The 27,949-nt window shown below is 54.4% G+C and overlaps 1 protein-coding gene across 5 annotated transcripts; it reads right to left on the reverse strand.

Annotated features, from left to right (window-relative positions):
- Positions 1 to 1,262: 1,262 nt before the first annotated feature.
- LOC118351324 (protein cordon-bleu-like) lies at positions 1,263 to 27,530 on the reverse strand. 5 transcript variants are annotated; one of them, XM_049097017.1, is made up of 8 exons: positions 26,366 to 27,530; positions 18,056 to 18,150; positions 17,769 to 17,842; positions 15,336 to 17,080; positions 14,383 to 14,502; positions 13,300 to 13,566; positions 4,681 to 4,839; positions 1,263 to 2,583 (listed from the first exon to the last, which is right to left on the reverse strand). In XM_049097017.1, the coding sequence occupies exons 4-7, from the start codon at positions 17,019 to 17,021 to the stop codon at positions 4,696 to 4,698; spliced, it is 2,217 nt and encodes a 738-aa protein (XP_048952974.1). In that variant the 5' UTR covers positions 17,022 to 17,080; positions 17,769 to 17,842; positions 18,056 to 18,150; positions 26,366 to 27,530; the 3' UTR covers positions 1,263 to 2,583; positions 4,681 to 4,695. The 5 variants fall into 5 exon arrangements, with proteins under 5 accessions (XP_048952974.1, XP_048952976.1, XP_048952973.1 ...); XM_049097019.1 differs by having other exon boundaries at positions 26,348 to 27,530; XM_049097016.1 differs by lacking the exon at positions 17,769 to 17,842 and having other exon boundaries at positions 26,485 to 27,530.
- Between the last annotated feature and the right edge of the window lie 419 nt (positions 27,531 to 27,949).

A 27,949-nucleotide genomic window follows, 5' to 3' on the forward strand; every position in this document is an offset into this window, starting at 1 on the left:
TTCGAGGTGGATCCCTCCTGCCGCAGAGGCCAGTGGATCTGTGTGCAGGTGCCAGGCAGCAAGAGATCGGGACTGTGCGATCTGGGTGGTATTTGCTTCTCTCTGCGGGGCAGGACAGCATGGCCATCGGAGAAGGTTCCCTGTGGGGGTTGTCTGGGTTTTGCAGGATGAATAGGAGTTCTGGCACCCGGTGTGGAAGTGCGAGCCCCTGCGGTGTGTTGGGGACACACAAGCAGGCCAGTGTCTGCAGCTGGGAAGGCTGGTGGCCCGGGCCGGCGGCACCAGCAGCCACAGCACAGTGGGCTCTGGGAAGGCACCAGCCGGCGCTGTGGTTTCACCTTGGCCTCTGGGGCTGAGTGTGTCCATCAGGGCTGGCCCAGCGCCCGGGCCTCAGGGTGGCCTCAGAGGGGTGCGGGGGCACGTGGGCATCAGGGGAGGCGTCTCCAGGTTCTGCAACCAGCGGGAGGGATTCGACACCCTGGCCCTATCATGTGACCCAGGCCGTGGGGGGGTAGTAGGTGGACGCCCACCTTCCACTTTGCCCCCTGCTCCTCGGAGTCTGCGCCCATGGGGGCCTAGGACCTGAGAGTCCAGCAATGTCTTTTTTTTTTTTTTTTTTTAGAGAGACAGTGAGCGAGAGAGCAAGCACTGATGCGTGGGTGGGGGGTGTGGGGGCAGGGGACGCCGAGTCTCAGGCAGGCTGTGTGCTCCTTGTGAGGCCCCTGCAGGGCTGGACTTCATGACCTGAGAGCGTGACCTGAGCCCAGATCAGGAGCCCGACGCTCTACCGGCTACACCAGCAGGTGTTTCCCAGGGTCCAGCAGGTGCTCTGGGCCCAAGAGCCTCTGCAGACCTGCCGCCTGCCCCAGGGCCAAGGCTCAGGGGTCCCAAAGGCTGGGGCAGGCTTCACCACGGGGAGGGTAGTGCTCAGGGACAGAAGAGCCTGCAGGGAAGTGGGGAGGGGAGCAGACCCTGTGTGTGCATCAGAAGCAGGGCTCTGAGTGCAGGGCAGGTCACCTGCCCAGGGCACCCGGCGGCAGGTGCATCTCTGGCGAGGGCATCGCAGGTGAAGGAGTGAGATGTGGGTCGTGAGGTCTCCGGGGGCATCGGGCAATGATGCAACAGGGAAACAGGTGGGGGGAGGAGGGAGCAAAGACAGCGGGAGCCCCCCAGGTGGAGGGAGGACCAGGGTGAAGATGGCGGGAGCCCCCAGGATGAGTCGCACAAGCTGTGGCATAAGGTCATGGAATTCACACAACAGCTACAGTTTCATTTTCTTTTATTTGTGGCACTAAAAGACACAGAGTAGAGACAGCGCGGTTTACGAGACCCCGGTTGACATTCTAGCCACAGCAGGGAGGTGAGCCGCGGCTGTCAGACCGTGCAGAGCAAAGCTTCCACTCTGGGTGATGCCTCGACGTGAAGCAGTCGTGAGACCTTAAAGTGATCTCCCCGTGTCTGTCATTCCATCAGGACAGAGATTTTATGTCACAGACTCTTGATTTCCATTCGTCTCTTTAAGAGCTCTTTTCAAATAAAGAGGCTTTAGATGGAGATGTGGAAAGTAGCGCTGGGTCTACGTTTCCTCGTAACTACCGGTGGCTAAGCACCGGGCGTGAAGATGAGCCTTCTGTAGGGCTCAGGGGAGCCACCGATCTGTTGGGCCAATGAGCCCGCACCAAACCCAAACTGTGAAATACCAGCATGGTCTTGACTCAACGGTGGCGACACGTGGACACCCAACGTCCCCGCTCTTGGCTGTGCACAGGGTTTCAGAAGGTTCTCCGGTAAGTAAGTCACTGGGCTCCGTACACGGCCGCCGTGGGGGAGGCTCATTCTACTTCACAGCCCACCGGGGATGCCGGCACTGGGGGGCACCGACCGTCCACACCCGGGTCACTCTGATCTTTGTCACCGCTGCCCTAGGAGGATCAGAAGTGCCAGACGTCAAGTGTGATTTTATTCTGGTTGATAATCATTGGTTTTCTACAAAGCTTAGTTGGTCAGATCGTGGCCTGTGACCTCCCGTTAGGCTGTAACCCCCAAATTTTTGAGGCATGAACATCCAAAGGTTTCATTACTCAACAGTCATCTTCCAGTGCTGTTCGTACTCCTAAAACGTCAGAGTGTATTACACTCAGATCGTTTCCTCTGATTTATGCGTATTTCCTTGGAATTCAGAAGATGTCAAACCACTAAGTGGTCTCAACCATCTGTATGCGGTAAAGCGTCAAAGGTCCGGAATCAGTGTAGTCACCGTAAGTAAGTGTAGTGTTGGGCTCCAGCGTTTGTATCCCCATTAACCTGCCAACAAGAGTAGGCTATTGGCAACTTCAAATATTCAGAGGCAAACACGTTTCCTTGGCACACCAGCCGTGCAGCCGAGCAGCATCTCGCCCTCCCTTGGAACCGTTTTGCAGGACTGGAAATCGATTGTGTGAGTTTGGCCTGTAGACAAGAAGATCCACCAAGTTGTGATGTCCTCGCCCCACTCCCCCCGCCACGTGGCATCCTCGTGGAGGGCTCACAGGTGGGTCTCCGCCACGGTCTGATGTTCTTGATGATTTACACGAGCAAGGGCACCTGTGGTGGAGAGAGAGCCACAGTTACTCGGGGGACCGGGAGGAGCCAACGGGGTTGGCCCAGGACGCGCGGATTTGTGTACTAAGGAGCCAAGTGCAGGATCACCCTTGCGATTACGTTCCCGGCGTGAGCTTCTACATCAATACCTGTTGTACTCGCAGCCCCAAGGAAAGTATTTCTGAACCACAAACGTGCTTAAACACTTCCAGGGACTTGCTACCACAAGTCTTTCTCAGGAAACAGTGTGTACCCACTGGAGATCTACAGGTCACCTGCCATTTGGCTGGAGCTGTTGGCTGCCCCCAGGCTCCAGCCCTCCCTGAACCCCTCCTGGCCTCTGGGATCTGCTGGGGTCTTTCTGTCCTCTGGACCAGCTTTGCAGGGGGTGCTTTTCTGTTGGGGATGCCCCTTTCTGACTGGAAACCTATGACTCCTTTGGGCTATCTCCAGAGAAAGGCTCTCCTGACCCCAGTCCTCGTCAGGGCCAACCCGATGCCCAGGGGTGCTGTGGGCTACCCCAGTTCACTACTGTGTCCCAGACTCTCTGCTCCCTCACTGCCTCAGAGCGGCTCCTCCAGGAGGAACCGTGGGACTCTCACTCCCTCCTCTGGGCGCAGAACTTACTGAGTGCTCAGTATGTAACTGTGGTATGAACGAGTGGATGCACACACATGACCCCATTCTACTAGACGCACAAGCTCAAACGTCCACTCTTAGCTCCGCCCTGCACCCTCCTGTCCAACTGCAGAAAGTCTGATTTGTAGAATTCCAAAGGAGATCTTTCACTGGCTTTAAGGGCTAAGGTTAGGGTGTCCGGGTGGTTCAGTGGGGTAAGCATCCGACGCTTGATCTCAGCTCCGATCATGACCTCAGGGTGGGGAGACTGAACCCCATGTAGGGCTTTGCGCTGGGCACAGAGTCTGCTTGGGACTCTCCCTTTCCCTCCGCCCCTCCCTCCATTTGAGCTCCCTCTCTTTCTCTCTCCATTTCTCAGATAAATAAATCTTAAAACTAAAAAAAGGCTAAGGTTAAGCGGTGTTTTGATGACAAGTAACAGGTTCACGTGAAGTCCTGTGAAAGTGACAATGGATTTCTCCATGTTGTTTCGCTGGGTTCATGCATTTGAAATCCGACTGCGCTGAAGCTCAGGCGTCTTGCTCCACCTTCTCCAGGGTGTCATCAAAGTGAACACCCAGAGGTCACGCCACAGATCGCCTTGAACACAAACAGCCACCACCACCACCACACACAGAATATTCCTGTGTGTGCCATGTGCCAGGTACCACGTGTGCAGGTACCACGTGTGCAAACCGTGTGCAAGTCTCTCACTGAAACTTGAGCTCAACCAATCAGTGATGCATCGCTGCCATAGTATCATCGCAAGTACTGCCTCCACTATACAGATGAGGACACTGTGGTTTAGACGAGGTAACCTGCTCCCGATCAAATACCAGGAAGCTGTAAACCCGACTCTGCTCACCTGACAAGCGCTCATGGCCCCAGACCATGGACCCACGTGGCTCTGCATGCGTCATCTGGACAAGCACACCAGCCCTCAGCCTCTTGGCTCCCTCAGCCTCCCCTTGGCTTCAGGTGCCTCCATTCCCAGCTGAGATATGAAATAGGACAAGAATTGGGGCGTGGGGGGTACTGAGGGAGACGACTCTGTTCTGAGCCTCTTGAGGCCGAGCCTGTGGAACACACTGTGCATGTCAAGGGGGGGGGCTGGAGTCAGTGTCGCCTGTAGGCCCAGGAGGGGGACAGTCTGGGGCTTGCGGAGGCCCAATGAAGGGTCTGCTCAGGGCAGCGAGGGCATTTGCAAGAGAAGAGGTTGTAGGGCTAAGTCCAGGGGCCTCTGCATGGAGCCCAGGACAGGCCTGGGCAGGGGAAGGGGCGCCCAAAGGAGACTCCAAACACGTGGCCAGAGGTGGGGGTCATTGGGAGCCTGCTTGTTGAGAGGCAGGGAGAGTCTCGCAAGGAGGGTAAGTAAGCACATCAGCAGCAAGCAGTGCCAGGCGATATGAAGAGCCCAGAACGCGGACCACATGGATGAACGCACTTTAAAGGCGTATGTTAGCTTCTCCAAACACTACACACCTTCGCAGGCGAGTGTTAATCTGAAAAAGCACAACACGTTCCTCGCAGAACGTCCAGGAGGTCCAGAAATATGGCAGACAGTGTGGGTGCAGGTTGAAGAGAAACAGTGCGGCCAGCATGCTGCTGACAATGTCGCTCCATCTCCTGACCTTGCAAAACCTAAGGAGCAAAGGAGACGTGTCCAAGGACACAGCAGCAGCGCTGACCTTGCCGAGGGCAGTTCTGGGAGCGGTGGGCACAATGTGGTGGCGGAGGGACGGGGGCGCCTGTGCCGTATGGCTGGGAGCCTAGCCGTGAAGGTGGACACAGCGGGACAGGTGACCCACTTTGACCCACTCATGACCTTTGCTAAAACCAAGAGTTGGGCGCTCGGGGGCGGGTGGACACGGCGGAGGGAGGGACTTAGAAAATATTTACTTACTGTTACTGTTTTCACGGTGTAACTGCACGTTTAAAGTGTGAAATGTGATGCATTCTGATAGACACAAATGCCCATGAAGCCATCGGCACAATCGAGATCGTGAACATATCTACCACACCCAAGGGTGTCCTCATCCTCCTTTTAATCCCTCCTCCCTCCAAATCATCTGCTGATGATCTCTAACACCCTATCCCTATGGCTTAGTCTGCATTTTCTAGAACCTTATTATTTTTTTTTTAAGATTCTATTTTATTTTGAGAGAAAGCAGCACACCTAGCATGTGCGAGAGAGGGGGAGGAGGAGAGGGAGAGAGAATCTCAAGCAGACTCCCCGCTGAACGTGAAGCCTGACATGGGGCACAGCCTCATGACCCTGAGATCAGGACCTTCGCCAAACCCAAGAGTTGGGCGCTTAACTGACTGAGCCACCCAGGCGCCCCTCTAGAACTTTATACAAATAATGTACTTCTATTTCCGGTCTGGCTTCTCTCAGCCTAAGTATTCTGAAGTTCATCTATGCCATTGCAGGTACCCACATTCCTTACATGGCGATGTAGTGATTCACTGTATGGATTTACCGCAGTTCGCTTATCATTAACCTGTTGATGGACATTGGGTTGTTTCCAGTTTGAGGAAATTACCGATAAAACTGCTACGTATACTGCATGTGAACACGGTCCCTGTATTTACATAGGTTTCATTTCTCTTGGGTAAGGAGCAGGATGGCTGGACCACATGGTAGTTGCAGGTGTAACTCTTTAAGAAAAGGTTCCTAACTCTGGGAAACGAACTAGGGGTGGTGGAAGGGGAGGAGGGCGGGGGGTGGGGGTGACTGGGTGACGGGCACTGAGGGGGGCACTTGACGAGATGAGCACTGGGTGTTATGCTGTATGTTGGTAAATTGAACACCAATAAAAAATAAATTTATATATATAAAAAAAAGAAATGGTTGAACCAGATTTCAAAGTAGTTGTGTCATTTTACATTCCCACTCACAGGTCTTGGGAGTCCCATCTTGTCGACACTCTGTGCTATCATTTTTAAATTGAACTGCAGCCATTTTAGTAGGTACGAAGGCGGGTATCCTATGGTTTTAACTTGCATTTTCATGATGATCAAGATGTGGAGCATCTTTTTGTGTGTCTGTTTGCATCTGTGTATCATCCCTATTCCAATATCTGGCCCACTCTCTGACTTGTTTGCTTTCTTATGGTTTCTTTATGAATCCTAAATATATGTCCTTTATCAAATAAACGTTTTGCCAATATGTAGTCATAGTCTGAGGCTTGCATTCTCATTCTTCTGGTATGTTCTTCTGAAGGGCAGAAGGTTTTAATTTCAATGAAATCCAATTTATCAATCCTTCTTTATATGGATTGTGCTTTTGGTTTCCAACCCAAGATGTTTTTGCTTAAGCCAAGGTCACAAGAATTTTTCTCCTATGTGTCCTTCTAGAAATTTTATAGTTCTCAGTTTCAGATTTAGATACATGATTAATTCTGAGTTTCATAATGTGAGGTATGGATCAAAGTTAATTATCATGCATAAGAATATCCAATGATTGCAATGCCAATGCCATTTTTGAAAAAAAAAAAAACTGTCCTTTCTTCAGAGTTGCCTCTCTACCTTTGTCAAAAATAATTTATGTAAATATGTGGGTCTATTTGTGGGCTCTACTCTGTTTCATTGCCCTATCTGATGTCAGCACCAGATTGTCTTAATTACTTTGGCAGCATAATAAGTGTTGAAATGAAGAAGCAATAGTCCACCATCTTGAATCTTTTTCAAAGTAGTTCTGACTATTCTAGGTGTTTGCATTTCTATCTCAATTTTAGAAGCAGTTTGTCAGTTTCTATGAAAAGCCTGTTGGGATACTGACTGGGTTTACATGGAATTTACAGTTCAACTTGGGGAGCATAATCATCTTAAGTTTGCAAAATAGGATATACCCACCTATTTCTTTAGGTCTTCTTGAAATTCTCTCAGCGATGCTCTGTGGTTATGTACACCTTTGATCAGATTCATCCCTAAGTGTTAATATTTTTTTGATTCTTGAGTCAAAATAATTCTTGAAAATTATTATTTTAAAAAAATAGAATTTCTGATTGTTGCTAATACTAGAAAATACAGCTGTATTTGTAATGTTGCTGTATCCTCTAACATTGTCAGGCTTATTTATTAAACTTAGAATCTATCTGTAGATCCCATTGGGTTTTCTAACATAGACCATTATATGGCTTTTTTTTTTGCAATCAGGATGCATTTCTTTCCCCTCTTCCTTCCTGAATAGAAGCAGTGAAAGCAGACATTCTTGCTTTTTTTCTGATTCCAGGGGAAAGTGTTTGCTCTTCCATCATGATCTATGATGTTAGCTGTGGGTTTTTTATTGATGCCTTTTACCAGTTCTTTTTTATTTATTCATGAGAGACACAGAGAAAGAAGTAGAGACACAGGCAGAGGGGGAAGCAGGCTCCCTGCGGAGGGCCCGATGGGGACTCGATCCTGGGACCCCAGGATCATGCTCTGAGCCGAAGGCAGGTGCTCAACTGCTGAGCCACCCAGGTGTCCCTTTCATCAGTTATTTCTTTTCCTACTTTACATAAGTTTTTTTAAAATCAGATATGAATGTTGAATTGCCAAATTCCTTTAACGTGTCCTTTTTTAGTTTGTGAACATGAGGAATTCTCAAATATCAACCCAACCTTGCATTGTTGAGTTAAACCTCACTTGAACATGATACTCTTGTTACATATAGTTGGATGTGATTTGCTAAACTTCAATTTATATATATATATATATTTTTTTTGCATTTGTGTTCCTGAGGACTATTCTTCTATAGTTTTCTTTCCTTGTGATATCTTTGTCTAGTTTTGGTATCACGGTAACACTGTCTTTGTAGAATGAGTTGGGGGGTCATCTCTCTTCCTCAGGAAATTGTGAACAGAATTTCTAGAAAATTTGGATATGCTGCTCAGTGAATGTCCTGTGTTTAGCAGAACTCCCTAGTGAAGTCACCTGGTGTTGGTGTCAGTGCTTTGTTTTTGTTGTGTGTATGGGTAGAGGAAGACTTCTGAGTTGTAATTAAATTTAATAGATATGGGGCTACTTGGGTTATCTATTTCCTTTTGAGTGAGCTTTGATTTGTGTCTTTCAAAGAATTTGTCTATTTCATAAAGTTGTTCATAATGTTACCTTATTATCCTTTTAATATCTTTAGAATCTATAGTGATGTTACCTCCTTCCTTGCTGATCTTGACAAATTGTCTTCTTTCTTGTTCCTGATAAGTCTGGCTAGAAGTTGATCACCTGTATTGGTCTTGTAAAAGAATAAGCCATTAGTTTAAATGATTTTTTCTTTTTTCTTTCATTGATTTCTGCTCTTTTATGATTTATCTTCTTCTGCTCACTCTAGGCTTGATTTTTACTCTTCTTTTTCTAGTTTCTTAAAGATGGGAGTGAGGTCATTCATCTGTGGTCTTTCTTTTCTAGACAGTGATGTGGTGCTATATGGTGCTATAGGATTCTCCCCCAACTACTGACTTTATAGAAGCAAATGTACTTTATATTGTGTTTAAACCTACATTTGGTTCAAAATACTTTGTAATTCCCCTTTTAATTTTTTTCTTGACCCATGGGTGATTAAGAGCCATGTTATTTAGTTTTTAAACATTTGGGATTTTCCAGGATCATTTTGTTATTGATTTCTAATTTAATTCTGTTGTGGTCACAGAACATAAATGGTAATATTTGGTTTCTTTAAAAATAATTATATTAACTGTCTCCATATCCTCCTCTGCCAATTCTAACATCTGTGTCTATTTTAGGGAGGTTTTCATTGATTCATTTTCAGCATACAGTATTTCATATCCTCCTGACTCTTTGTGGTAAGGGTAATCTTTGGTTGGGTGCCGGACACTGTCAATTTTACCTTGTTGGGTGCTGCATATTTTTGGATTCCTACAAACATTCTTGAGCTTTATTCTGGGATGCAATTACGTGGAAACAGTTGGATGGTTTTGGGTGTTGCTTTGAAGATGTGCCGTGCAGCCTGAGAGCCACACAAAGTTTTCTAGTCTGGCTGTGTGAGCTCTAGGTGCTGTTTCTTCTGACCCTCTTAAGTTTTTGAACTCACCAGATGGTGCCCTTAAGGTGTGTGCATTTCGTTGTACAAACATTTTGTCTCAGAAACAATTAAAAAATATGAGCCTCTAATAATATGCACATTAAAATATTTAGGAGGGAGGTGTACTGGTGTTTGTAATTTACTTTAAAAATCCATAAAAAATAAGACTTTGTGTGGGTGGGTAGGGGGTGGATAAGTCGATAGATAGGCTAAATAAAGTAAGTCAGACAAGAAAACTACTGTATGATCTCACTTATATATGTAATCTTAAAAAAATTCAAATGCATAGAAAAAGAGATCAGACCTATGGTTACCAGAGGCAGGGAGAGGTGAGAGGGGGAAACTGGATGAAGGGGGTCATATGGTACAAGCTTCCAGTTATAAGATACATAGGAACCAGAGATGTAATGCACAGCACGAGGACTACAGCTCATACCGCCATAAGGCATGGAGGGAAGCTGTTGAGAATGTAAATCCTAAAAGTTCTCATCACAAAGCAAAAAAACAAACAAAAAAACAAAACAAAACAAAAAACCTTTTTCTTTTTCTATCTCCATAAGATGAGGAATGTTAACTTACTATGGTGATCGTTTCACAGCATATGTTAAGTCAGGTCATTCTGTTGTACACCCCAAACTTACATAGTGCTCTGAATCAATAATATCTCAATTAAAGTGAAAAAAATTAGGGGCAGCTGGGTGAGCTGCTCAGGTGCCCCCCACTGTCTCCTTTCACTGAGCTTTCCGGCGGATGAGTTGGGGTGACAACTGAATGAGGGTTGGGAGTGGGCAGGAGTGGCTTGGTGTGCCTCTGTCACCTGAAGTCGGGCACATGGGGAGAAGCTGCCTTTGTAGAGCGGTTCTGTGCTGCTATGGTCAGTCTCTCAGGATCTAGAGGGTCCAGGGGAGTGTGGGTGGCTGGGCAGTCGAGGGCAGGCTGGTGAAGCCGGGATGGCCTGGCCATCACCTCCTCCCCCGGCAGCGAGCCTGCTCCGGGCGGGCCCGTGACACCCGAGTGTCAGACCGTGGGAACCCTGGGCCGGTGAGTATTTGAATCGATGGCCGGGCTGGAGACCTGGAAGGCGTGCTCACCACTGCAATTACCAATGTGATGGTTGGATCCAGATTTGAAAAGGTCTCAGTAAATTAAGAAAATATTGAGAAGGGGAAAGGAAAAACTCCTTAGTGTTGTATAAAAATGGAAATGCATGAGGACAGCACTAAGAAGACCTGGCTCACACAACAATTCAACGGCAGGGAGCTTGGTGAACCAAGCAGTTTACCAGAGTCAACCCTACGGATGGCCGCTGGCGTTGACCCAAATTTAAGCCACGTCGGTAGGTGACTGCTCTCTGGGCTGAGGCAGGGACAGCGCCTGCTGACATGATGAGTGGGCCAGCGCCAGCACAGATGTGACCAAACCAAGGTGAGCACAGAGTGGGGTGGGCGCCCACCCAGGCAGAGGGTGTGCGGACGACAGCACCGCATGGCCCAAGAGCATCGGGATGGTCCCCTGTGTCCCAGCAGCTTCAGGCTTCCCGACAGGCCCCCTTTTGTTTTGGTTGAACAAGAAGAAAGTCAACGAAGGGACAAAGCTTAGGGTTTGAGGCCAACCCAGAAAGTCGTAAAAATATCCACGACTCGTGGTGTTTCCTTGCCTGCCAAGAGGAATGATGTTAAGATGGAAAGAGGCAAAAGGGACAGTGGTGACAGGGCAATGGTGTCCAGTGGAGGAAAGGAAGTGTGGGAGCAGCAGGACTGTCTACCGAGCTCCCTGCTCCCGCTGCGGACAGATTAGCTCCGTCCGGGGCGCTGCTGAGCTACTGGCCAACTTGGAAGAATGGGAACAGGACGAAGAAGGGGACACGTGGGAGGTAAAGAACGCATCTAATTTTCCAAAGGAAAAGAGGACAGTTTTTTCCAGCTTGAAGCCGGTTCTCGGCACGGTGTTACAGGGCTGATGGAATAGGAGGGCGATGGGCGTGCGGGCGCAGGGGGTGCTGCGCTCCTAGGCGGGAGCCGGGAACCCCACCAGGCTACGGGTAAGTTAGTTCCCTCTGTCCCTTGTCCCTGGGAACCGGTACCCAGCACCCTCTGTGCGCCAGGCCCGGGCACGGTGCTGCCGTGCGCTAGGAGGGGTGAGCACCAAGCCGCGGCACTGATCATTCTAGAAGTTAGAGCTGTGGTTGGGCACGAAGGGAGCTGGCGTGATGCTATGAGAGGGGAACCCACGCGACGTTTCGGAGGCCCTGTGTGCTGAACGCAGGAACATGTGGGGTGTCGGGGGTGGCTGGGAAACCACGGGGGACTGGCTGCCAGGAGGGCTGCAAGGGGTCACCGCACTGGTGTCTTCCCAGGGAAACAGGTAACCGGATAGATGTGAACCGGGCCACACGGTCCCATGCCCCAGGGCAGCACAGCCAGGACTGACCCGCCTGAACTCTGACCTTGTCCACTTTGACCCACACGTCATCGAGGTTCACATAACGAGCGGCCCAAACTGAGCGAGCGGCGCAATTACGGCTCGGGGTGACTTGCATGTTCCCACACAGGTCACCGTTTGTGGCTTCTCTGATTGCCCCCAGGAGGACACCCACGGGCCTGGAAGCAAGAGGTTTGCCTCTGCCATTGGTTTGTCTCCTGGGCATTGATGGAGATGGGGTCACCTGCCTGATGGCGTCTCTTGGGGTCCATGGTCAAGACCATGCATCATGAGGCACGAGTGGCCGGCACCACTCCCCTCCCGCAGTCCCACGAGGCCCCAGCAGAGGCGGGAACGGGGGCAAGGCCCCTTGCGGGGTCCCCAGAGCCACTGGGCTGCCCGCGCTGGGCCCATAGGGAGCCTCAGCAGCAGTGTCCCCCCTGGTAAGGCCTGGGGTTAGTCGTCATGTCTGCCCCCCGCCTGCCTGTCCAGGGGACAGAAGCCACAGCCTTTATGCCCAAGTGGGTGACAAAGCATAAACCTGGAGGAAAGCTACGACACACGAGGAGGGATCTCTGGGCCTCTCATCACGTCCCTAAGTTGGTGAGAAGGCCCTAGGGTCAGCGACATGCTCCACACCCTCCCTTTGTGGCTGAGAGCCGGCGAGGGCGCAGACCCTGCCTCGCCCATGGTCTGTCCTGAGCAGGACTACAGCCCTGGACCCCGGGGGCTCCTCGGGAAATGCTTGCAGCCTAGATGGTTGGACGTGTGAATGTCTTATATGTAAACACAGATTAACCGGGTGCCTGGGGTGCGTTCCAGGCTCCCCAAGTTACGCCCTTACGACAGACCAATGAGGGCTGTCAGGTGCATGCAGGCTCCCCGTTACCGTGAGCGCAGGATGGACTCGGGGAAGGAAGTGGGTGCTGGCCGTCCAAGCGGGCCCTGCATTCAGGAGGGGCAGGTGCCACTCAAGAAGGACCCACAAGTGCTCTCACCAGAGCTGGAAATTTCTCCCACAGATACGGAGGCCGAGAAATTATCTCGTTCACGCCCTGAAGGCAAATGTACTTTTAATTGCCTTGAAAAATGCCAGTCGTTTTTTGACTTTTTTTTTTTTCTAAATAGGCTCCACTTCCAGCGCGGGGCTGGAACTCAGGACCCTGCCATCAAGACCTGAGCTGAGACCAAGAGTCAGGTGCTCAACTCACTGAGCCAGGTACGCACCCCGGTGCCGGCCATGTCTAAGGATGATTCCTTCTGTGTCAAACCGACCCTGTTGCATTTTCCCGTAAGTAGCATCCCTGGCAACGCAGAACTTGTATGATATGGGGGGGGGCTTCTGAGTTTTACCCCGATGGTCCTGCATCTCTGAGGGTCCTGCCAGAAAGGCTGGGCACCCCAGGGAGGACGAAGAGGTTGGCGTGACAACAGGCCGCCGGCCTCCCCTGGACCAGAGCGGAGGGGGTGGTGCAGATGCAGTTAGGGGTGCAGGTGTGGAGGGGACCCTGCTGGGACCCCGGAGTTGGTCTGCAGGCGACCCCATGGTGAAGGCGCTCTCCCTCTGCTCCCTGGGGCGAGGGACTTACTGCCACGTGGCTCCTGGGTGACCTCCCAGGCCCCCCACGAACGATCGCACGGCCACCCACTGTCACCTTTCTCAATCTTGCGGCCCCTGTGCCGGAGCGGATGGCGTCCATCAGGGCCTGCCTGGCTTCGGCGGGGCTGCCTGAGCTGGACCTGGATGCCGTCCTGGGCGCAGGGGGAGCCTGGGTGGCTGGAGGGCGCGGGGCCGGTGGGGCTGGCGGGGCCGGGATGCCAAGCTCAGGTAGTGCTGGGGGCTCCAGCGGCGATCCGCATTCCTGCTGTGACAGCTCGGCGTCCCGGAGGCTCCGCAGCTCCTCGGAGGCGAAGGAGGACACCTAGCAATGACAGTGGTACACGATAAGGTCCCAGAGGGCATCTGGGGGGGGCGCCCGCCGCCTCGCTCAGCCCGCAGTGCCCCCGCGGGTGCAGCCTCGCTGCCTCAGTTCCCCAGCCAGCGCTGAGGGCAGGGAGCGGGGTGGCAGTGCCGCCTCCCTGAGCCACCCTGCCCTCCTGCTGCGCCTCGGCGGGTGAGCACACACCGGAGGCCACCTGCCCACTCCGCCCGGTTTTCGGGGAGTAACACATTGTCACCCTGGGCCTCGGGTTGTGCAGCGGGATGCTGGAGAACTGTGTCCTGCCCCCAAGCCCGAGCACCTGGGCTCCTGAGGCCTGGCCAGGCGAGCATCCCGGCAGCAGCCCCTGTGCCCGGAGGTGAGGCAGCCCCGCAGCCACGCCGGGTCCCCAAGAAGGTGCGACATGGCCCCAGCCGACCCGGCAGGTGCACGGCTCTGGGGGCGCCCAGGCCTCAGCCACCCCGGGTCCCCGAAGGGGCGGGACACAGCCCTAGCCAGCCCAGCAGGTGCACGGCTCCAGTGCACAGCAGATGCACGAAGCCCAGGCCTCGCATGCAGGGGCTGCCCGTCCCCGCAGCCACACCGGGTCCCCGAGAGGGCAGGATGCAGCCCAAGCCAGCCTGGCAGGTGCACAGCTCTGGGGTCACCCAGGCCTCGCGTGCAGGGGCTGTCTCTCTCATGGTGGCTTAGCAGATGCTCCCGACCCGGGGGGAGGGGGCGGCCCCGGCCTGCGTGGCGCCGCAAGGGGGCTGTGGGGATGGGGGACGGTGCCACCGCGCCCTGCCAGCCTCCTCTTACCTTCCGCAGGCTGCAGGCCCCGCTGTGCCCTCGGATGGCCGCCAGCAGCGCGGAGCGCTCGCCCGCTGGCTCTGCGGAGGACGGCTTCCTCGGGCCGCCCTCGGAGCCGGGTTCTGCAACCTGGAATACTCAGGGTCAACACGGGTCACCCGGAAGGGGAATGCGGGCTGGGGGCGGCCCGCAGGAAAAGCAGTAGCTGCCCGGAGGGCTCTGGGGTGATGCACAGCTCCCCCCCACCCGGAGGAGGAACACCTGTCACGGGGCGCTGGGGAGGGAACACTGCAGACTGGGCTCCGGGCGCCTAAGGAGCAAAGGGCCCGCGCGCGGGTGAGGCTCGGCACGACGGACTCATGCAGCCGGTGTGCGCCCTGAAGCCTCGCAGGCCTGAATGAGGACCCTGGTCCCTGCCTTCTGGCAGCGTGACCTAGGGCGTGCCCTCGACTGTGCCCTGCCTCGGTTTCCCATCTGCAAAATGCAGCAAGGCTCTCCCCGTCTTGGCCTTCGGAGCCGAGTCCCCAGTACGTTTGGGGGTGGGGGTGGGGGCAGCGTCACAAACCGTCCCTATCTTTACTGAACGGCGACCCTCCGAGCTGCTGAAGTGCAGGAGCGTCAGGTGCGAGGGGCCCTGGCCTGCCTCCTCATGGACTCACCCCTGGGTCCAGGACCGCTCGGGGATGCTCTGCCCCGACCCCCGACCCCCACCCCGCCGCTCCCCTGGGCCCGGATGTGGACATGTTATTGTTGGTCCCCAGGGGAGTCGGGGGCTTAAAGGCAGGGGGGTCGACCCCAGGCTGTTGGTTTGTGTCCCCCCCCGTGGTTCTATATACTGTGAGGCAGCCGGGGGGAACCGGAACCCGGGCACCCGCCCCGCTGTCCCACTCGCCCCTCCCCTCCTCTGGTGCCCCCCGGCACCTGCGCCCACGCCTGTGCCCTCACGTGGGCCCGCTGCTCACCTTGCGCAGCCTGTCCTTCCCTCCTGCCGAGTGGATGGCCTCCATCAGGGCGCTGTGCAGCGACGTGTCTTTCGGAGCTGGCTTCTGGACCACTGGGCGGAATTTCTTCTTTGGCCCGAAGATGCTGGGGGGCAGGGTGCCATCGGGTTCGTGTCCTGTGCACGGCACACTCGGTTTTTCCTCCTGTTCCAGGGGCTCCTGCCTGGCGCCATCATTGGTGTCCAGCCCGCCCGGGGAGCGAGGGGGCTTGGTGTGGAGGGGGACCCACCTGGACCCATTCGCCAGGGTCCTGCCAGGGGTCTGGTCGTCTCCTGAGCGGGGGCGGGGGGGACTGTCCAGCTTGCACTGGGGGGCGGACGCGGGGCTGGTGCCGGGGTGGCCTGGGCTTTGCCTTCCCCGGAGGCTGCAGCTCTGCACCGTGCAGACGCGATCGTGCTGGGACGCGGTGACCGGGGGGACACAGGGGCTCCTGCGGAGGCCAGCAGGAGGGGCCTGGGCGGACGACGCTCCCTCGAGGCTGCTGCCCTGGGCGCCCCCGGCCGCCGCCCCCGGGTCAGCACGGGCGGGAGGCTGTAGGGCCGGCGCCCGGCCTTCCCCGTCCTGCTGTGCGTTCCCGGGCATCCTCACCGCAGCGGCCGGGGCGCCCTGGGGCCCGATGCGCTTGGCAATGGCAGAGGCCACGTACTGACTGGAGGTCCTCCTCTGAGGCTTCAGAAATGAGACTTCCGTGGCGCTCGCTGCTGGCACGTTCACGGGACAAGTGGCCGGGGCGGGCAGCCGGCTTCTGGCCTCCTCGGGGCGCGCGGGCTGCTGCAGGGGCCGCGGCGCTGCGGGGCCCGGGAAGCTCGGTTCCGCCCCGCGTCCCACATCTCGAGGCTTCGGCTTCGGGGGTGTGATAGGGCCGGGGGTCCCCTGGCCTGAGCGTGTCTCCGTGGAGCCGGACCTCCAGAATTCTTTGACTTTTCCAACGGGCTGGGTTTCCACGTCGAGAGTGGATGACGACGGGGTTATGGTCCTGCCCCCGTGCGCGTGGGGACTCACCAGATTCCCCAGCTCGTCGATCTTGATGGCACCCGTTGAGAGCGACACTCCTCGGTCGTAACACCTCATCTCCGACCTCGGGGGGACGATTTTGTACGTCGTGAGGCCGTATTTCAGTCCGTAGCTTCCCCCGGGGCTGGGGTCCCGTTGATACCAGGGCGGTGGAGCTGGGCCACTACCTGCCCCCTGGGCCTCCTTGCCCCTCGCGGGCTGCAGCCTCGCCGCCTCGTGGGCCTGCGCCTTCCCGCCGAGGCCAGGGCCGGGCCCCTCTCCGCCCCCCTGCGTGTCTGGGGGGTGCGTGTGCAGCGCCGCCGCACAGCCCGTCTCGGGCTCTGTTTTATTCAGATTTTCAGCATCACAGGGGTTGGCCGAGGCAGGCTTGCTTTCTGTCCCTATGTCGTGGGGAGGAGCGGGTGAGTGGGGCACGTGTGTCCTCCTTCCGAGTGGCCGGCTGTGCTCCTCCGGCGGGGGCGCGGGGGGCATGGGGGGCGCCCCCCTGTCAGCCACGCCCCCTAGGTCAAAAGAACCAGCGTTGTTGTTTCTATTGGAAAACAGCCCCGAGTCCACGGGGTCATCCAAAACCTCCCCGATGAAGGTGACCGGGATCACGTCGGCCTCTCCGTCGGGGCCGGTGGCGTCCGGCATGCGGTGGTGGGAGACGCCGCTCGCGGGCCCGGTCGGCAGGTGGGGGGTCCCGTCTCGTTCTGCAAAGAGGGACAAACAAGCACAGGTTGGCATCACTGGGAACGGTTCCGGGCCAATTAGTACCACATTTTTGCCAACATCCTTCAATTATGAACAAGATCTGTGGGTTGGGGCCCCTGGAAACAGCCTCCGCATGGAACCTGAAGGGGACTTTGGGGTTTCGACCTTCAGCTTGCTCTCGTTCATCAGAAGCACCGCGAGCCACATGGGACGACGTGCTCACGCCTTTAAGACGTAGGTGATGAACCTCGGGCATCTCTGAGGGATGCAGCACACGTGGTCCGAGCCACAGGGACACGGGACGCCCCACTTAGCGTTTCAGCTCTGTTTACCACGTCTTCTGAGGACAAAAGGCAGACAACGAGGGGACTACCCATCGGCTCTGCCATCTGTTTCCTTCTGGCTTTTGTTTTGTTCTCCCTTAAGGCCCGGCCAGGATCTAACTTCTGCACCACTGTCGCTGTGGGCTCTTGTTTGGAAGGCTCCCTGGTGGCCTCCTGGGAGCTTCTGCATCTGCTGCAGCTGTGCAGCACTATCTCCCCACCTCCCAAAACCTGTCTGCACAATAGCAGGTGCTTCACCACCAGCGGGTGGGTGGTCCAGGCGGTGCCTACGGAGTCGCCCTTCGAAATGTGCTATAGGTCAGCAAGCAGCGGGGTGGACATCTCAGTCAGGGAAGCTGCTCACCTGTGTCATCCAGGGTTTCCCAAACCAACTTGGGGCCGGAGAACTTTGCTTTCCTGACGTGTGTGGAGTCCCTCCTAATGTGCAAAGTCGGGATGGTCCAGAGAGCATGTGAGCAGCTGTTAGACGTCCCCACAGCACCAGCCCCGATGGAAGGCGACCTCTGGGGCTGTGCTCACCCACCCAGAACCTTCCCTCCTGCAGCTGCATGGAGCTTGATGGGACAAAACAACCCCCAGGGTCTAGGGCCACAGGGTGCAATACTGCAGCAGGAGGGAGGGGGGCCTCACCTGCCAGCTCCTCGTCCAGTTCCTCAAGGGTTTTCTGGAACCGCCCGGTGATAGACAGGTCTTCCTTGCTGTCGGAGGTTAGGGCAGCTTCAGGTCTAGGGAAGACCAGACAGAAAGGAAGGGCATTCATTTCTCTCATTCTCCTTTTTACTATTTTCTGGAAACACGTGAGGAAGGCACAAGGCACAGTCATGTTTGCTCGTGGGGGTCCTGCAGCCCCCGGGGCACAGACCAGGTGTGTGTGTGTGTGTGTGTGTGTACACGTGTGTGCACGCAGAAGCAACAATGACAACAGCAGGGACAGTGATGACCGTCCCCTCGAGACTGGAGGAAACACCTCCCGGGAGCCCAGGGCAGCCTGCACCCGCCACAGATGGGACTGTCGCACGGATTATCTGGTTATAAACCCCACAAGCCATGTATAAGGCAGGTAGTGCTCTCGTTGTTTACAGATAGGAAACCAGGTGCCCAGAGATGGAGATACACGCCCAAGGTCACCGGGGCTCCAGACCCTGGGCGGGGGGCAGGGGAGGGGGAGCCGGCCAGGTCTGAGGTCCAGAGGCACGATGTGGCCCCCGCCACCCGGACATCTAGGAAGATGTCAAGCCGCCCACGGAGGAGAGCCGGATCTCGCCTTGCGTCACCGGGGCAGTACCGTCCACGGGGCGACGGGTGCCAAAACAATTTCAGGGCAGCCTTTGCAAGGGCTCTCGTCTCTGTTCTCTCCGCGGCGAGAGAACAGAGACATGTCGGGGGCCATTGTCTCCCTTCCGTGAAAGCCGGAGGTCTTTTCCGCTGATTGTTAAAATTGAGGACCAATTTCCATCGTTGCTAATCAGGGCCAGATAATGATGCACCACATGGGCTCTCCGCAATCCTCACTTACGTAGCAGAGTTTGTGTTCTGATAAATGAGTCTTTCTTACTTGGTGGCTGTGTCCTTTTAGGAGTCAGGAAGCGGCTTCCAGATTAGTCTCCGCTAATGTCCTTTGACAAGCCAGACAAAAGGGGCTGGTTGGGGATGTGTGGGCATGTGGGCCAATTACTAAGGATCGGACGGAGCAAAGGCTGCTTGCCGACCGCTCTTGCTGGGGCCCTAATTGAGTGCATTTTGTTAAAGTTGTGGTTTTCTCTTTCATGGAACCTGATGGTTTAAATACATTTAATTTAAATAGGTAACAAAGTACGGGGCAGAGGGTTTTTTTTTTAACGCACGGTGCTACGTTAGATTGTATTTGAAACCGAAAACCGCGCTTTTTAAAATGCTTGCTCTACGTTTGGGGATGCTTAAGGCCCAGCTAAATAAAATCCTCCAAGTGTTTTTGCTTCAAAGTACTTGCTTTTGCTTCAAAGTATGTCAAGCCACAGAGCTCTAAGACAGCAGGGAAATATTGGTATGAATTAGAAACCCATTTAAGACAAAAATCCCACTAATGCCATCACGTTATAAACGTTAAACTAGACACAAGTCACTGCAAGCTGACGAAATGCAGCAAAGCTGAGACCCTCACACATGTTGCTACCGGAAAGTCGTGGAAATGCGCGTTGAGAAACCAAAACATCGCGTTACGTTGGTAAGAACAGTTGGTTCACGAGTCTCCTTTGGTGAGTTGCCTTAAGGAAATGATCCCATAGCAAGCGGAATGGAAACACGAATGATGTTCGTCGAGTTTATGGGAGGAATTCCAGAATATCCAGCAACACTGCGTGTTGATTTGAAAGGGCTTTAAAATCTGTGAATATGATGAGCCTGGAGTCCATGTGGAGACACAGATCAATGCTTAAGCCAGCGCGGTTGCGTGGGAAAAAAAAATCAAGATATATGCACACGGGGGAGAATGGTGATCTAGAAATAGCACACGCCCGTGGACGAGGGTGGTAGAAATTCAGACAACCACCACTAACCACTGTGATTTGTTGAAATGGAGGAACTACACTATTTTATCATTTTTGCCATGGATTCTATAGCTTGAATGCTAAGCAATTTCTTAGCAAATTTTTAAAGACTATATTTATTGATTAGAGAAAGAGAGAGGGAAACATTCAGGCAGATTCTGCACTCAGTGCAGAGCCTGATGCAGGGATTGATCCCACGACCCAGAGATCACGATCTGAAATCAAGAGTTGGACTTAACCAACTGAGCCACCCAGGTGCCCCATTGGCAATGTTTTAAATATTTTGGGGCCCTTCTTGACCATGAATGAGAACTCTTTTTTGCAAACTAGTTCACATTTTTGTGAAATACGCAGGGTACATCATGCTTACGGTTTGATTTTGTTACCAGTATGGAACAATCCCAGTGAGGAGCTGTCAGCCTGACAACCATAAATGGTGGCAGAGACCAGGCCTTCGTGCGAGCTCTTCTCTGTCTTTCTCATAGCCAGACCCAAGCCTGAGGCTGCCCCCTAAGAAGCCATGAGGAGCCAGACTCCAGGGTTTGGGGCTCCTCAGCTGTTCCCCACCCTGCCACAGTCCGAGCCTTCGTGCTGAAGTCTGGGGACCCTGCGCCGAGTCCTATTCCCTCCTGCCTGCCTCTGCTCCCTTGCACCCCCTCACCTCTGTTGGCCTCAGTGGCACCGCACAGACTCCCCCAGGTTCCGTTGCTCAGTTTTGGCTCTGCTGACACTGTCTGATCCCCCTCTGTCCGCCTCAGACCTCACATGGTCCTGTGACCAGATCCTCCGACCCAGGCCTGGTTCCTTGGAGCCCTGCCTGCACAAGGGGACGGGGTAGACATGTGATTGGAGCCAGCAGCCTGGGAGGGAGGGTCTGCCCGCCGTCCTTGGCCGGGTATTGCTCCCGAGGCTGCAGACCCCCTGGCATCTCTAGGCCTGGAGACTACTTGGCTCCTCTCTGATGCAATGCAAAGTCCCTGTGCTCTGGGCCCTGTGCTTCTCGCAAATGGATTATTTGGCAAAACCTGGAGCCAATGTCAACACACCTATGTTGCCAGCTCATGTGAAATTTCCCGAGGGAGGGATTCAGCGCTATCTGCTTTTCCTTCCTCACCCAGCCCTGTCTACTTGCCCCCAAAGGGTTAGTCATGGATTGCAACCCTTCCTCTGTCCCTGCAAAAATCAGGTCTAGGGCAGTTCATCCCAGAGACTGAGGCTGGCATTCTGTGGGCTGAGCAGGTGAACCCAAGAACGTGTGTCCCCGGAGGCAACAGCTGGCAAGGGGCGTCCGCTCTCTGGAGCTGAAAGTGAACGTGCACAGATGTTGCTCTCCTGGGCACCGTCCGCACCCCCAACACACCCCAGTCTGCAGCTAGGCTTCATGTTGACAGTCTGTTTTGGCTCAAGACCAAGAAAAATGAAGAGCAAACAAACCCGGCGCAGACACCCTGATACTGAGTTGTACACGCTGAATAAAGCACCAACAGCCTTTTCTCACACGGAGTGTGACTGCCGTGAGCACGGTGTGCGGGCCACTGCTGCGTCCACCTCGAGCGAGGAAGGGCAGGGGGTCAGGGCGTCGGGGTGGCCGAGCCCCGGCTTCGGGCAGAAGGACGATGAGGAGCAGTCCTGTCAAATCAGACCTCGGTACGTAGGTGTTTTTTGTTTTTGTTTTTTTGGTTGTCATTTTATATGAGAAAGAATAAAAAAAGAGCATGGGCTGATTCTGACCCATTCAGTCACATGAGGTCATTTCTCCCTTTTTAAGAAATTTTATGTATTTATTTGAGAGAGAGAGTGCAAGTGGGTGTCGAAGAGAGAGAAAAAGGGGTGCTTCCACAGCAGGGAGCCCACCACGGGACTCGATCCCGGGACCCTGGGATCATGACCTGAGCAGAAGGCAGATGCTTACCTGGCTGAGTGGTCATTTTTCTTTTTGATGTAGCTAAAGGAGTTTCTTTAAGTAATTTATCTGATGATAGAATCAAAAAAAAAAAAAAAAAGTCCCTTTCAGGAAGTGATTCAATTTGCTGATGATAACCAAACCGATTCATGCATTTTCACAACAATTACTTGGTACATGAAAGGCAAGAGGCTTGGGAAAATATACAGTTGATGACACTCATATGTACTTGAATTCCCCTCCCATTTACAAGCGCTCTTGTATTTATGGAGCTTCTGAGTTCTAGACCTACCGCGTCCCCTAGAAGTGGAATGGGAGCCACAGGTGTCATTTAAAATCTTGTGGTTGTGGGCAGCCCCGGTGGACCAGCGGTTTAGCGCTGCCTTCAGCCCGGGGCGTGATCCTGGGGTCCCGGGATCGAGTCCCATATCGGGGTCCCTGCATGGAGCCTGCTTCTCCCTCGGCCTGTGTCTCTGCCTCTCTCTCTCTGTGTCTCTCATGAATAAATAAAATCTTAAAAAAATAAAAATAAAAAAAATAAAATCTTGTGGTTGGAAAAAAAAAAAAACAACCCACCCCCAAACCACAAATCATAGTCCCATTAAAAACAGTAAGGAGAAATAACTGAGATTAATTTTAATTAAGCATTTTAACTTCGCCTTTATAACACCTTAATTAGCACACTTGATTTAACCCGATACCTAAGCCACATCATTACCGTCGTTACATATCATCAAGTAATTAATATGAAGAGTTCTTTCCTTCACCCGAGTCTGTGTATTCGACACTGAGAGGCACAGGTTGTGCAAGATCTGGAGTGGTTGGCATTTATTTATTTTTGGAGTGGTCTTTAAATGCTCCTTTGCAAACGTAATTACAAAGTGTCCGGGTTCCAGGAGACAGTTTGTAAGCGCTCTCCAGTCGCGAGGTTCTAGGGTTCGAGAGATGTGAGATGCTCGCACGCGCTGCTGGTCACGGAGTTCCTGTGGCTTTAGGGTCCTGGGGCCCCGGGCCGGGACCAGCTGCTGGAAAGGCAGGACCCAGTCTCTTCCAGCCCCCCCGTGGGCCTGAGCACCCTCAGTGCCTCGACGTGACCCAGAAACTCATGCCCTATAGGGCCTAGCAGGGTCTACTTCTAACGTCCTCGTGCCACGGCACGCTGTCAAGTGGGGCTCCAGGCAGAGGATGGGGGCACGGGGGATGGCAGGTAAGGCAGGGGGGCCCCTACTCCTAGAAGGGCTGCACCTTCTGTCCTCTGGGGCTCCATCCCTGCCTTCAGTGGGGTCCTAGCATTAACGAACACAGCCACAACCTCTCATCTACTCCCTGCTGCTTGAACCGGTGTTCCCCAAAGGCACCCCCAGCTTTTAGAGTCCCACAGCGCTGGTACCCCGACAGACACATTGCTCACAGCGAGACTGCCTTTAGGATTTGAGGGTTTAGAGGTAACACAAGCTCACTGTGATGTCCCCCAGGCAGGTAGGAGGCACAGCCTGTCCGTGTTCTCCCCTCATCACGCACAAACGCACGGAGACACATTTCGCTTCCCTCCACAGGTGCGATGAAGACGCAGATGATCGGAGCTAGATGCAGAGTGTACACACCAGCAAATCCCATTTCTGTTCTTCCTCGGGCAGTTGTGATACCTCGACGGCCACGGACAATAGCAGCTGTTGGCTTTGAGGGCTGCAGGGGAGGCAAGCACTGTTCTCAGGGTCGGGGCCCCTGCATCTTTCCACGTGCAAAGGAAATCCATGCCAGGTGAAGTCACGGGCCCAAAGGCACAGTTGCCCTCAAGGAGCAGATGTGACGCAGGCAGTCTGACTCTGGCCTTTCGCTGCTCCTACGTTTTAGGCCTCGTGTTAGCCCAGGCCGCATGCAAAGGGAAAGCACATCTGGGAGGAGATGTCTCAGCAAATGCAGCTAGGTCCCATGGGGTGATCCCAGCCCCGGGGGGAGCTGTGCATGGGGCCACCCCCCAGCGTCCCTGGAATAAAGGGCGTCCCCACGCATGCATCTGTGCTGCGCCTGTGCTCCTGGGCTGACTTCTACCTTGGGCTTCTTTACCGGCTGCGCCGAGTCTAGCGGAAACTGCCGGCAATGTGTCGTCCCGAGTTTGCGTTGAGCGCACACTTATTTTGCCACCAAAGATTAGAACTGGATCCAACCGAACGACTTGATGGAAAACATGTCATCTGCAGATCACGGCGCACAAAACGCATGCCAGCTATTACCAAGCACTCACACCTGCTCTTTTTAGAAAACCAGTATTAATTCTTGAGAGTCTCGCATTCAAAACGTGGCTCCAAGGGCCGTAGGCGGGGCCCGGCCGGAGGTGGCGGCTGCAGCAGCCAGAGTGGAGCCTCCAAATCAAGCGCGGGGGGCACGGGGCCGCGACTGTGCCACCCGGCTGAATGGTGGCGGAAGGCCAGGCCCAGCCGAGGCCAACCCGACAGGAGGCCTCAGGAAGTCGCGCTTGGCCTCAAGGTGGTCGGCGTGGGCCTGCGGCGATGCTAGCCAAAGGCGTTCGCGTGGCTCCCGTGCCTGCAGGGTGCGGAGAAAGGAGAAGAACCCGAGCACCCGGGGACTTGGCTCCAGAGGCCCCGCACTCGGGTCTTGTCACTCCCTCGCGGTGTCTGGCACCATAGCCAGCAGTACTCGGGGACACCCGGGTGACGAAGGGGCGCCCGAGGGACGGGGCCCCTCACCGCGCCCACTCACTGGGGACAGGCCCCAGGTGCTCAGCCTGCCCGGCACCGCAGAGGGTGCCCCGTGCTCTGCGTGCCCCCGGGGCCTGGCACTCGGACGCCACACCGCCTGGGCACTGCCACTGGCCACATGGGAACGGCCCTTCTCACCTGCGCAACCTGCCACCGGAGCCGAGGCTGCACCGGGGACCGGCAGGGCCGCGAGGACAGGCTTTGCCCTGCTGTCCCCGCGCGGCTGCAGCCCGGGAGCACAGGCGTCAGGAACTCGCGCCTGTTCCGACAAGGTCTCTGTCCCGGTGGCCGAGCTCAGCCCCGTGAAGAGCGGGGATCTTCCAGGGGGATCCGGAGCCGCCTGTGCCCGGCCTGGGTTCCTGTCCCGCGGAACCGCACCACCACCCTGAGCCCCACCTGGCTCGCCCGAGTTCCGCAGACTCGACCCTGGGCCCAGGCCCCATGCCCCCACCCGAGTCTGGCCGCAGCGCTCCCGCCCCCTGGGGCCCCCCTGCTTCTTGCTGCTCAGGCTCTCGGCGCCCCTGGCGCACACGGGCCCACAGAGCGCGCCTCTGGAACCTGCTACGCTCACGCAGAGGGATGCACCCTTCCCTATCCACGTAAGCAAGTGTGCGGCTTGCACGGGCTTTCCGTGTGACAGTGCAGACGGAAGGCATTTCAAAAACAGTGCTGATCAGAGCCTCATCCCATGAACATCCCACAAACATCCTCAGCTGCGGGGGTGAGCAGCACAGAGGCGGGCTGTTCAAACAGGCTGCTTTCCTGCAGGACTTGGAGAAGGCTGAACCGCGTGAAGAGGAGGCTGCAAGGAGGCCCTGCACCCTGCACGTATCTATCTGTGAGGATATTTCTCAAGAGCCGTCCCACAGGGGACATCCAGGCAACCCCAAAGGTATTCCAGCTCTGGAAAAGCCGCGGGCAGAGGAGGAAGGGCCAGGGCGCCCCTCCACACGGGGGTGGGGGGGGTGCGCATCTGGGAGCGACCTCACCCGGCACGCAGATGTGTTTGGTTTGGCTCTGAACGTCTGACTTGGTTGCCAATATTGAAAACTTGGGAGACCTCACGTAAAAATCTCCATTTCTGGCTTCTCTTCAAAAGCCGGCCTCGCTGGGTCTGCGATCCCTCCTGGTGAGTCTGGAAGAAGGGTGCGAGGCTGCTTTCTGGAGAGAAGACTGAGCTTTCGGGGCTGCCTACCCCCATCATCACCGGCCTGGCCCCTATGAGCCTCTGAGCTGGCAATTCCAGCTTTGTACCCGCTTCTCAGGCACCCCGAACTCGATGGAAAATCAGACATTTGGAAACAAATACGTGATAGGTCACACTGCGGTCCCTGAGGGGGTCTAACTTGTCAGTGGAGAAAACTGTAAAATAAACTTTTTAGGTGTTTCCAGATTCAAGGGCAAGCACTCCTCTGACACCAGCAGGCTGTCCAAGAATTCAACTCACTTCTGACACTAGGGACCTGGAGACACCATCCGACCCCACAGGCGGAGGGCTCAGTCCCACTGGGCTGCTCCCCAGCCCCACAGTTGGGACGCCAGCTCCCCCCCGCAACACAACCAGATTGGGGGCTTTCCAACGCCCTCCTCCTTAGGTTCAATTAATTGGCCAGGACGACTCACAGAACTCCGAGAAATGCTTATTAGGTTGACCAGTTTCTTAAAGGATATCATAAAGGATATGAATCAACAGCCAGAAGAAGAGATGCGTAAGGAGAGGTGGGGGGCAGGGGCACGGAGCTTCCATGCTTCTCCAGGACCCATTCTGGCCAACCTGTTGGTGGTTACCAACCCAGCTCTCCTACGCGGTCCTTTCTGGGTTTGGAGGAGGCCTCATTGCATCACTAAGTCCACGGCCATTGGCTGATTTTGCTTCCCAGGAAGGTCAGGAAGTGGGGCTGCAAGTTCTACCTTTTAGTCATTAGGTTGGCTCCCTTGGCAACCAGCCCCCACCCAAAGGTGCATTCCAAAAGGCACCATTAACATAACAAAAGACCTTTATCACCCTCAACACTCCGGAAATTCCAAGGCTTTTGGGAGCTGTGAGCCGGTTACTGTGGATGAAGACCAAATACTTATGAGGCTTATGTTTGGTCCTTTGAATGAGCAGACAGATATTTCTTATGAATCACAATATCGCACTGACGATGGTCATTCCCTGAGAAGTCAGGGGCAGAGGGTGGATCCCTAGCCCGTGGCAGATAATGGAACAGAACAGACAGACCTGGGGGGCTCAGAGGCTATCTCCATCCTCCTTCATCCACCCTTAGGAAAGTGACCTGCCAGGAAAATTCATGGTGCCCCGTCTCCTAAACGAACAGTAGTAATTTTGACAATGCATCCTGTTTGATAGCCGGGCCATGTGTACTGAGCCAAGCACACTGGGCATTTATAGGCTTCCCAGACCTCTGAGAGGTGGGAGGCATTAGCCCCGCCTGCAGACGCAGACCACAGGGCTGTGCCAAGTCGGGGGCTTGCAAAGACCGGGCAGCTCCTTGGTGCTGGGGGACCCAGAGCCCCCCCCTCCCTTCCCCACCACGCTACTCTCAAATTCCATGGCGCCCCAGAGACGGGGGGCAGAAAAACATGCCCTTCTCCCTGCTGGTACAAAGCGTCAGGTTCCAAAGACGGCATGATTATCCTGGCTGCGGCCACAGGCAACATTAACTCCCAGATTTGGATGGAAGTCAGCGGGGATTTTACATCAGGAGCCAATGCCAGCAAAGCAAAGGGTGACTAACGCGAGCATCCCTAGGGGCCAGAATTAAAAACGTCTGATTAGCTTCAGATGTAGAGCTCGGGGTACGCGATCCCCGGGCAAACTCACAGAAGAGACCTGGAGATGACCGTAGGGAGTTAAGTTTTGTTTTTGTTTTTTTTTTTTTTTAAGTGTTTACTGGACTAAGGAAATACCATCATTTTTCTCTGCTCTCATAGATGCAAACGGCACAGGCCAACACCTTGTGTTGGGGGCGGGGCGGGGGGTGGGCAGGGAGGAAGAAAGCAATTGCTACCTTCTAATTTCCTGCCAAATGAAATACAAACTTGGCCTTGAAATGGTCCGTAAGACGGACGAGCTGGACGTTAAAATTATTAGACAGTACAATTAACAAATGGGCAAATGCACATGATAAATCCGTAGGTAAAAATAAATAAAAAATACATTACTATTGACACTACAATTACATTAACCAGGTACAAGATTTGTGTGTCCAGAGGGACTTCGCTGGAACAAAGCATGAAAAATACAAAGGCATGCATTTGTTTTGGTTGATCAACTTAGGAAATTTTTTAGAAATTATTATTCCACTTTATTTTTGTTAATATTTCCCTAATGTTGTTTGTGTTAAACATCTAAAGGGTGAAAAAAATGGAT

The sequence above is a fragment of the Canis lupus genome, chromosome 18 (genome assembly GCF_003254725.2).
Source record: "Canis lupus dingo isolate Sandy chromosome 18, ASM325472v2, whole genome shotgun sequence".
NCBI lineage: Eukaryota > Metazoa > Chordata > Mammalia > Carnivora > Canidae > Canis > Canis lupus.

Coding starts and splice junctions, on each gene's coding strand:
- LOC118351324 (XM_049097016.1), bottom strand. Junction 17,081..18,055: donor ACTGGACGAGGAGCTGGCAG/GTGAGGCCCCCC, acceptor CCCTCTTTGCAG/AACGAGACGGGACCCCCCAC. Junction 13,567..14,382: donor GGGCCTGCAGCCTGCGGAAG/GTAAGAGGAGGC, acceptor TGTCATTGCTAG/GTGTCCTCCTTCGCCTCCGA.